General features: G+C 47.5%; 1 protein-coding gene across 1 annotated transcript; it reads right to left on the bottom strand.

Moving 5' to 3' along the window:
* Nucleotides 1–2928: 2928 nt before the first annotated feature.
* On the bottom strand, nucleotides 2929–4793 carry LOC129638933 (melanoma-associated antigen B2-like). Its single transcript, XM_055563687.1, has one exon. The coding sequence runs from the start codon at nucleotides 4791–4793 to the stop codon at nucleotides 3414–3416; it is 1380 nt and encodes a 459-aa protein (XP_055419662.1). The 3' UTR covers nucleotides 2929–3413.
* Between the last annotated feature and the right edge of the window lie 6540 nt (nucleotides 4794–11333).

Consider the following 11333-nt stretch of genomic DNA (forward strand, 5'->3'; position numbering starts at 1 on the left):
GACTCTCAGCCAAGCCCAAGATCCTCCCCCTCTGTTGACATGGGACCACCACCATCAGAACAAAACCCTAACTTTCCTGCTACTCCTCGGTCAGAACTGAAGGGTCCCTTGGGCTGACAACTCACTCTGGGGCCTCCTAGCCTGATACTAGGGAGGATTCTATCTGGTCATCCTGGTATGTGGGTCCCCACATTCTTTACCATCCTCACCCTGACTTAGAAATAACCTTGAAATATTTACAACCTGGAAATATTCACTGACTTACCTTAAGGCTTCTCCCCTCAAGCCCCCAATTCCCTGAGACCCGCGAGGAAGAGGTGGAATTTGCCTCATTGGGCCACCACAGCCTGTGGTCTTCTGAGGCTAACAGTAGTGGAAGGAATAAGTTCTGCCCCATTGTTTTGAGATGGGTGGTCTTTTCAGTCATCAGGGTCCTTACCTTGACTTCTGGCACAATCAGGAAATCATACTTCTATGAGCTTTGGCTGCTCCCTTTGATCAGGATGAGGTGCCTTACCTCCATGAGATGTTCTGGAAGGAAGTGAGTAGGACTCACCATGTCACCAGGCCTAAGTGGCACAGTCTAAGGCCTAACAGGAACAGTGCCCTCTGTAGCCCCCTTCTTTCTGGGAGGGATCCTTCGCTGACGGTCAGTGCGATCAGTTGATTCCTGTTAGGAACTGGGTACCCTTCTTCAGCTGATAGAGGCTTCCTCCATTGGTCCAAGGACTTTAATGCCCTGAAGCCATTCTCCTTCAGGAAATAAGGGATACACTTACTCTGAAAGCCCTGCCTCTTCCCTCCCAGGGCCCATTACATTTGCAGGACTTTCTAAGAATTTATCTGTAATGGGGTAGATGGCTGCCACACTCCTCATACAGGACTGTGCAAATGTCATGCCTGGGATTTCCATTCTCTGATGAAGAGCCAGCCTATAAACCAAGGTCCACATCTCCTTGACACCCTCCAGTCAGAAGTCAGGGGGCCCTTGAGCTGGCTAGCATTTACCTATGCTTCCCAGGGCTAACTGGAGAGGAGGGACTTAGTGTAGCCCTGTCGGCTGGGGTTGAGGGGCTTCCATATCCACACCCTGGGTCTTCAATTTGACTCTGCACCCTTCCTGGGGCTCTATTCTCTGCTGATCTGAGGCTGAGGACTCTGCTGATTCCCAATGTCCCCACCTTCCCAGGACCTGAGTTGAAAATGTTAACCACAGCAGCCTGGATTGTTCTGGACTTCATGGGATTGCCAATGAGGACGGGTCTTTACAAGTTGCGGCTGGGTCTTTCTATCACCCTCATTCAGGTTTATCACCATCATTTCTGAGAGACTGACCCTCTCTCCTATCTAACCTCAGAACTTGGTGCCAAGACCAAGTTTCTGAGAAGCCTGAAAAATAAGCGAGGCATGCTTAGCCTAACAGTTCTGAGATCCTGTGTCTGAGAGCAGACGGGAGTGCTGTCCCAGTGACCCCCACCCCATATTCTGGGTGTTGCTCTCCTCAGTCCTCCTACATGGGGTCCTCGTCTTGCTGTGTCTTGGATTAAAGGCTTCTGGGGAAATTCCACATCTCTGCAAACTCTTGAGCTGTGTTTGCTCTGCAGTGCTACAGAGAATGAATGGGTCCCTGTCCCACGAGTGATGGGAGATGGACAAGCTATAGCCCAAGGAGTCCCAGGAGAGGTGGTAGCCCGTCAGGGGGAAAAAAAAAAAAGTACAACAATCTATCTCATCAGCCAGGTGAAGGTTTTCATGGCATTTCTGTTCTGAAAGATTTACTTTCTATAGGCAAGAGACTGTAAGCAAGATATGGAGAGCCCTTGGTCTTCAGAGGTTATCTAACACGGCCAATGTACATGCTTATACTGGCACAGAATATTGTCTCTTTCATTCATCTGTGAGTAATGAATAAGGTATACGTATTTTTTGTTAAATATATTTGGTATTCTTACTGCTCTGGCTACACATTCCAATCCAGTAGCTTGAGCACAAGGGCATTCTTTTTTTATCACCTAGGACAAATTTTGAAGTGCTGAGAAAAACACTGAAATAAAAGATACAGGGTGGGGACTTTCCTGGTGGTCCAGTGGCTAGCACCCCAGGCGCCCGATGCAGGGGGCCCAGGTTCGATCCCGTCAGGGAAGTAAATCCCATGTGCCGCAAATAAGATTCAGCACAGCCAAATAAATAAATAAACAAATAGTAAATAAATAAGGAAAAGGAAATGAAATGTCAAAAGTACTTGTTTAAAAAAAAAGACAAGGGTGTGTCTCAGGGTGGGGAGAGAAGAATAGTATGAGTGCTCAAGTTAGTTTAGGGCAGGAGTCTAGTCCCAGCTCTGTCAATTACCAGCCTTAAGTATTTCGGCACAAAACCAAACTCTAACTCTATAAGCCTCAGGCTCTCCACTGTGAAGTGAGTTTGATAAGCTCTGTCTGGTAGGATTGGTGGAATATATGTATTTATGGAAAGCATTGGGCACGACGCCTGTATCTATTGAGACATTAGAGGCAATAGTAGTTATTACTATGATTATCTTGACCTCAGATGTTACATCAGCTGGGTTGTGTTTTTTTTTTTTCTTTTGGCATCTAAGAGATGTCAGGGACTATGCAGTGTTCTAACTGATAAAAAATAAAAAAAGATCCAACCTCCCCAATCAGCCAAACTTCTGCTTAGCAATGAAACCAAAGTAATATGTTCTCGCCACCCCCTCTTTACCTTGCTTCTCTCTTGGTCTTTCTGATTTAGAGAGTAACTCAGCCTCTTCCAAAAAATGACAGCTTCTCTGAGTAACTATAACTGCATGGGCAGAGGCATGCACTGCTTTTTTTTTTTTTTTTTTGACTAAACATTGCCAGTACAAGCATGAAGTTTTCTTAGGAGCAGATGCTCAATTAATGTTTGTGTAAAAGAACCACATATAAATCATTTGCTATAATTTATATTCTCAAACATTCTTGAAAAATATAATCCGATCAAAGTATATATCTTTTACATTTATATAAAGGGAAACTAAACAGAGAGTAAGTAAAGCAAACCAAAAATTGACAAACTTTCAGCTGTTTTTCTATGCATCTATGTTCTGAGCCTTAGTGTGGTGTCTTGCACATTTCTATGGATATTCTTATCCTAAAGTGTAGTTATTCTCAGCTTGGATCACAAAAGTGATTTGAGGATTTCCAATATGTATTTCAAAGAACAAAACTCTTAATCCTAAATCTGACAAACAGCAAACAGCATGAGACCCATGTAATTCAAATACTTCTATCATTAACCTAAAATAAACTTTGTTGTAAAAAGTAACAATTGAAAATTGAGGAATGAAAAGTCAACAAGTTATTGATGTATATTAGGAACACAGGTTGACAGGCTTTTCCAACCACAAAGCGAAGAATGGGCTTCAGACCACACTAGGGGCCAGATGAGCGGCTGGATGTGGCCCTGGAGCGGGCACTGGTTGAGGCAGAAGTGCCAGCCCTGGCTGCAGCAGAAGTGCCATCCCTGGCCGAGGCAGAAGGGCCAGCACTGGCCAAGGCAGACATGACAGCCCTGGCTGCAGCAGAAGCGATGGGTCTGGCCAAGGCAGAAGGGCCAGCCCTGGCCGAGGCCGAAGGGCCAGCCCTGGCCAAGGCTGAAGGGCCAGCACTGGTCAAGGCAGACATGTCAGCCCTGGCTGAGGCTGAAGTGCCAGCCCTGGCTGCAGCAGAAGTGCCAGGTCTGGCCGAGGCAGAAGGGCCAGCGCTGGCTGAGGCAGAAGGGCCGGTCCCGGTTGCAGCTCTGGCTCCGGAGCTCTCTGCCTCCTCTCTCAAAGCCTCCTCATAATGCGGCAGTAAGGCGTCAGGGACCAAATTGTTGACCTTGGTCAAAAATTGCAGGACTTTCGTCTTGCTGTTTTCTGTGAGCGCTTTAGGACCCCACAGGAACTCATAGCGAGGGGGATTGCTGCCAGGCACCTGGTTGTATTCCAGGTACTCTTCCTTCACCAGATCTTCTGTGATGAGCTTCCTGGTGTCTCCAAAGATGAAGTGCATTCTTCCATCATAGATGCCCAGAATATTCAGGAACTTCCAGACCTCCTCCTCAGAGGTGCGATGGCCATTCAGGTAGATGACACCCAGCAGAGGCATCAGAAGACCATTCTTCGGCAGCCCCCAGTCACCTCTCATAGACTCACTGTCGCTGAGATCTAGGTTGCTCACCAGGGTATAGCAGTGACTGTTGGGCCTGACTTCCTTCAGCACCATGCCAAACACCATCTCCATCTGCTCAGAGGCCCTGCTGAGGATCTCAGGGTATTGCGCCTTGTACCTTCTGTGGATAACCTTCACCATTTCTGACCTCTTAATTAGCTCCCTCATCTTATACTTAAACAGCATGTACTGCACCAAATTCTCTGACTCCATGGTCAGAAGATCTGTGTGAGAGCTCTCAGCAGCAGCTGAGGCCTGGGAGGAATTTTCACCTCCCTGAACTTGGCCCTCGGCACCTGCACCAGATCTCGAGCGTGCTGTGCCACCTACTCCAGATCTCGAGCGTGCTGCGCCACCGGCACCAGATCTTTTGCGTATAGCACCTGCAGCAGCACTGGTGCTGCCTTGGGCTCCCGCAGGCCCCTTGGAGGTGCCAGCAGCAGACGAGCTTGAGGGCGCACTCTCTGAATCAGGAGGGGAGGAGGAGGTGGTCTCTTCTCCCCTAGATGTGGAAGCCTGATCATGAAGACCGTGGGTCTCAGCCTGGGCCTGGCGACGTTTATCACGAGCACGGCGCTTACTCTTCTGCCCACGAGGCATGACAGCTGTGGTCAGGGACCGCAGGCAGGGGTCTGGGCCAAGAGACAGGAGATTGGGGCACCTGGAGGATGGAAAATGAGGTGACATGAGCACCTTAAAACTGGGAGATTCTACCTTGGCTTAATCAAAGGCCGCCTCTGCAGGTGTCCTTGAGGACACTGCCCTAGGAACCCACAAGGCTCCTGTTTTCCTGCTCAGCCTGTCCCCTGAGAATCCCAGAGGAAGAACAGAGGCTTTACTATTCCTCTGCGTCCCCTCAGCCCTGCTTTGGATTTACTGAGGTGACACCATGTGCTGACAGTGGGGTCTTCTCAGCTCATCTTCAGTATTATCACATCAAGTCCTGGCTCTGATGCAGACACTTCAGACCTCCACGTGAAGGGATGCCTCAGTGCACCTCCCTCCCAGGGGATACCCAGTTCTGAGAGCTCAGTAGGGTCTCTTCTACCCTGAGTTCACTGGGATCATCATTCCTTGGGTCCAAGGGTCCTTACCTTGGCTCCTTAAAACGTTGGGCACTATTCTCCATTTGCTAACTGGTGGCTGCACCTTCAGACAAGACATTTCCCCTCCCTTAGACTTAGTATAAAACAGTAAAGCAGATGTTCAACCTCACAGCCCATCTCTGAGATTTCCTGGGCTGAAATCCAAGGGTTGGGACGCATGCTCTAAGTCCTCACTCAGGTTCCTTAACTGGGCGCCTGGCAGAGAACCTCCCCTTTCTCCTGAACTGATACCTGTCTGATAGTAAAATCCAATCACCCTGTGTCCCCACAGGAGGAAGTGAGGATGACCTCATCTTCCCAAACACGGTCTCCTAAGAATGGAAGCTGTTGCAGGCAGGTTGACCTCCCTGTGGTCCCATCCAAGATCCCAATTCAAAGTTAATTTTTTTTTTTTGCTTCTCTTTTCTTCTATATGTCTTTTTTAAAACAAATTTATTTATTTTTAATGGAAGGATAATATCTTTACAATACTGTGTTATTTTCTGCCCGACATCAACATGAATCAGCCATAGGTATACTGTATGTCTCCTCCCTCTCCAAACTCTCTCCCCCCTCCACCCCATCCCACCCCTCTTAAGCTGTTAGGGCACTGGCTTTGAGCTCCCTGAGTCATAAAACTAATTCCCAGTGGTTATTTATTTTACATATGGTAATGTGTACATTTCCAATGTAACTCTCTCAATCTGTCCCTCCCTCTACTTCCCCCACTGTTTACACCAGTGTGTTCTCTATGCCTGCATACCCAGGCTGTCCTGCAAAGAGGTTCATCAGTGCCATCTTTCTGGATTCCAAATATATGCATTAATATATGATATTGGCTTTCCTCTTTCTGACTTAATTCACTCTGCATAAAAAACTAGAAATAAAACTACCACATGAGCCAACAGTATCATTACGGAGGATATATCCTGAGGAAACTAACTGAAAAAGACACTTGTACTCAAATGTTCACTGCAGCACTATTTACAATAGCCAGGACATAGAAGTATCCAAGGTCTACATTTGACACATGACAGGGTCTAAGAGCTCTCCCTCTGTTCACCACTGCCTTAGCTGACCACTCCTTAGCCCACAGTGGGGACTGACATGTATTCTTGAGGTCTGCCAGGGATGACGACAGGGAGGATTTGGTCCGAATGATGTGGTGTGGAACATATCCACAGCCCCCGAGGTTCTCACCATGACCCCTGGCAAATCTGAAACCCTCCCTTAATAACCTAAGGCTACCACTTTGACCTGGTTGCTCATTTCCCTGAGATGTCCCGGGAAGTGTCATGTCAAAACGCCCTATTCTCCCAGGCCTGAAAACAGGGCTGGCACTTTACGTGGCCCCGTTTCTTAAGGAAGTGGCCGCCATACTTACTCAGCGTCACAACCATGAATCATGGTGCAGACTAGCTCCCTTTGTTGAACTGGTTTTATTCTGTTAGAGCAAGGTTCTCACTTCACCAAAACCACCTCCAGTGGACACCAGGGGGCACCACAGTTGGCCAACTTACCCGAGGCCTCCTAGAGCCCAGTATAGGGGAGTCGCTCAGTGTGGCCCCCTTGCAGTGTCGAACTCTGCTCCTCAGTCCTCAGGGCCGTTATCTACGTCCTACACCACCTCCGGGGGTAGAATCTGGGCCTACCCCCACAAACCAACGCCTTAGCCTGAGACACTCTAGACCACATTCGGCCGATAGCTCTGAGGGGCCCACAAGAGCCATATCACAGGGGTGGGATGTGGATGGGTCACTTTTATTACTGGGAGGGTTGGGAAAGTCCCTTCAGCTACATTCAGGTCCTCACCTTGGTTCCGGACAAGTTCTGGACACTAAGTCTCCGCCAAACGGTTGCTGCAGCTACCGCTCGAGCTCCTCGCCTTCGAAGCGGAAATGGAGGGGATCTGCACAGGGTCCTGCGTGACGTCTTCCGGGGTCGACGGCAAGGGTGGCGTGCTACGGGAGCCCCAGTAGCTCAATATTCATCCGTCCCTGGATTCTCTCTCAGCGTCCTCCGTGTGCGGTTTATCAGAGCCCCGAACGCCTCCATCTATGAACCCAAGTCCTACAGCCCCCAAACAAAGCCCTTGCCTTCCGAAGTCCCTGCTACTGCTGCTGCTAAGTCGCTTCCGTCATGTCCGACTCTGTGCGACCCCATAGATGGCAGCCCTCCAGGCTCCCCTGTCCCTGGGATTCTCCAGGCAAGAACACTGGAGTGGGTTGCCATTTCCTTCTCCAACCCAAGTCCCTAGTGGAAGGAATTGGAGCACTGCTCTGGGGAGATCCTCTCATTAGCACTGATCGTCCTCACCTTAAGTCCAGTTATGGTCAAGATGACACCCCTCTGCAGATCTGGGGCCCTATCCTGCTAGAGAAGGCCTTGCCCTCCCTGAGTTCACACAGGTGGAATGTGGGGACCACTTAGAAGTAGCTGTTCTGGGTCTCTCAGAGCTAAGAATTTACAGAATGCTGTTTGGCTCCCTCTCCAGGGGTCCCCGCTAACACTCAGCATTGTCATCTGAGGTCCTGCTTGGGCTCAGGTTCGTCCACCCACGAAACTAGGCTGATCCTATTAGACAGAGGCCGCACCTCACTGAGAATTTCCAGACTGAAATCAACCTGACATCTGTGCCCTGAGCTTCCTGGGGAGCACAGCGACAGAGATTTTCCAGGGCCTCCTTCGATGCAGTGTGTGCTACTGTGAGTGCACTTTCACGTCCTCACATTGACACGGGACGAACCCTGTAACTCCACTCTCTGCTTTGTGAAGCTACTTGTCTTAATCAAGGTCCTAGTCTCCTTGAGAATTCCAAGTTGGAAGTCAGGGTGACCCTCATGTGATCGTAGTCCATAAGGGCCTCCGAAAACAGGCAGCAGGGATGCAACTCGAGTCCTTCTGATTCCTCTTGCTCAGCATCCTCACTACATCGACCAGAGCCTGAGACTGCTCCTTCTACTGATTTAAGATGGCTCTTTGGGTGACCACTATAATCAGGAGTCACTGTCTCCACAGTCCTCTTTCATGGAGTTCTGATATCAGCTTCTGTTGCTTGATTAAAGGCTTCCTGGAAATGCATATTCCTACAAACACTTGAGCAGTTACCCTCTAGCAAATCTTGGAGAAAATGGGTCTAAGTTCCAAAAGTGATGTAAGATTAGGAAAATGCAGCAGAAATCAAGGAAGTCAGGACAGATGTTATGCTGTCAGAGAAAAAGAGCTGATATATTCCTTCTCTTCAGCCAGATTTTGGTTGTGTGCTTAGTTGCTCAGTCATGTCCTACTCTTTGCAACCCCATGGACTGTAGCCTGCCAGGCTCCTCTGTCCATGGGGATTCTCCAGGCAAGAATCCTGGAGTGAGTTGCTCTCCTCCAGCGGATGTACCAAACCCAGGAATCAAACCCAGGACTCCCACATTGCAGGTGGATTCTTTACTTTCTGAGCCACCAGATTTAGGGTGGTTCTAAAGTCTTTACTTTCAGGACCCTCCTGTTGGTCCAGTGGTTATGACTCTGTACTCCCAGTGAAGGGGGCCCAGGTTCGATCCCTGGTCAGGTAATTGGATCCCACATACCAGAACGAAGAGTTCATGTGCCACAACTAAAACTTTCACATGCCACAACTAAAGAGCCTGCATGTGGCAACAAAGATCCCGAGTGTCACAGCTAAGACTCAGAGCAGCCAAAAATAAATAAAAATAAATATTTTTAATTAAAAAAATTAAGTATTTACTTTCTACATAGAAGCATGGCACCTGATAATCTTGTAAGCCCTTGATAACTTGAGGGTGTCTGAATTTGCACATGCAGATAATCATAGGGCTAGTGAGCATTATCTCTTTCTCTCCTTTATCTCTCTTAATTATTTTGGTTATGTGCTATGTGGCAATATTGATGGTAGGAGAGTTTGGGGCAGAGTGGATACATGTCTATGTATGGGTGAGTCCCTTCACTGTTCATCTGAAACTGTCACAATATTGTTAACCGGCTGTCCCCAAGCAAAAAATAAACGTTCAAATTACAAAAAACAAAACTGTGCTTCCAGTGTAAGGGGTATGAGTTCAAACCCTGGTTGTGGAATTAGGATCCCATGTTTCAAGGGGCAGTCCTAAGATGGCAGAGGAATAGGATGGGGAGACCACTTTCTCCCCCACAAATTCATTGAAAGAACATTTGAATGCTGAGAAAATTCCACAAAACAACTTCTCAACGCGGGCAGAGGACATCAGGAACCTACAAAGGCAGTTTATTGTCTTCAAAAGGAGGTAGGACAAAATATAAAAGATAAACATAGAAATAAAAGAGGTAGGGATGGAAATCCATCCCAGGAAGGGAGTCTTAAAAAAAGAGAGTAGTTTCCGAACACCAGGAAAGACTCTCACTGGCGGGTCTGTGGTGAGCCTAGGAATCTTAGAGGGCAATATAATTGGGAGGAAGAAAAATAAATACATACATAAATAATTAAAACCCACAGATTACATGCCTAACGGCAACTCCCAGTGGAGCAGCAGCCTAGACACTCACGTCTGCCACCGGCAAGGCGGGGGAGGGCGGGGGGTGGGCTTGACAGGGAGGCGCAGGCTGCATTGCTTAGGGTAAGGACCCCGTGTCTGAATGCCCCGAGGGCAATCTGAGGGAACTAAATTGAGATAGCAACCCAGACTCTGCGATAGCTATCCTGTGAAGAGCTAATACCTGGTAATTTTCTTAATGGCATCTGGGAACACATCTGTTGCCTGTTGATTTCGCAAAAGCTGCTTCTCCTATTATTTTGATATTTTAAGTCAAACCTCTTTCTAAATTTGTCAGGCCATCCTTTGCTGCCATTAAATTCTCCAGCTTTAGATCCTTCACCCCCACCTTTTGCTTTAGGTTGTCATAATGACTTTGATTTTTCTTCAATCATATTAGAGTCTATAGGTACGCCTTGCTTGTAGCAATCCTGCACCCACATACAAGCTATATTTTAAACACAAGATAAAAATGTAGTTCACAAAAAGCACAAGATTTTCACACCTGCTGGTGTAGCTGCAGTGTTGGCTTCTTAAATTTCCTGTTCTTTTTCTTACAGTGGTCCTTATGCTGGATTCATTCATCTTGAAATGGTGGCAACCACGACTGCAGACCCAAACTGTGGTACACAACAAGCAATTCAACTTTTTTGCATAATATCGTGACTTCTCTCTGCTTCTTTAAAGCACTTCCAGCACCACTAGGGGCACTTCATATGAGTCCTATCATTTTATTCAAGGTTTACAATGTATCGTAGTAAACAGAATGAGAACTACCTGAAAACCATTGGTGATCAGTTTTTTGAGATCACAATTTACTACTGAAACTGCTCATCAGGGACGAATAGTGCTATTCATGGTCCATAAGTGTGTGTGTGTGTGTGTCTGTGTGTGCACATAACTTTTGATAAATTTCATCTTTTCATATTTGTGTATATTTTATGGTTCAGTTCAGTTCAGTCACTCAGTCGTGTCTGACGTTTGCGACCCCATGAATCGCAGCACACCAGGCCTCCCTGTCCATCACAGAACTCCCAGAGTTCACTCAGACTCATGTCCATCGAGTCAGTGATGCCATTCCAGCCATCTCATCCTCTGTCCTCCGCTTCTCCTCCTGCCCCCAATCCCTCCCAGCATCAGAGTCTTTTCCAATGAGTCAACTCTTTGCATGAGGTGGCCAAAGTACTAGAGTTTCAGCTTTAGCATCATTCCTTCCAAAGAAATCCCAGGGCTGATCTCCTTCAGAATGGACTGGTTGGATCTCCTTGCAGTCCAAGGGACTCTCAAGAGTCTTCTCCAACACCACAGTTCAAAAGCATCAATTCTTCGGCGCTCAGCCTTCTTCACAGTCCAACTCTCACATCCATACATGACCACAGGAAAAACTATAGCGTTGACTAGATGGACCTTTGTTGACAAAGTAATGTCTCTGCTTTTGAATATGCTATCTAGGTTGGTCATAACTTTCCTTCCAAGGAGTAAGCGTCTTTTAATTTCATGGCTGCAGTCACCATCTGCAGTGATTTTGGAGCCCAAAAAAA

The sequence above is a fragment of the Bubalus kerabau genome, chromosome X (assembly GCF_029407905.1).
Source record: "Bubalus kerabau isolate K-KA32 ecotype Philippines breed swamp buffalo chromosome X, PCC_UOA_SB_1v2, whole genome shotgun sequence".
NCBI classification, from domain to species: Eukaryota; Metazoa; Chordata; class Mammalia; order Artiodactyla; family Bovidae; genus Bubalus; species Bubalus kerabau.

Bases quoted from the DNA above. Each gene is read 5' to 3' on its own strand.
- LOC129638933 (XM_055563687.1), bottom strand. From the start codon at position 4,793: ATGCCTCGTGGGCAGAAGAGTAAGCGCCGTGCTCGTGATAAACGTCGC.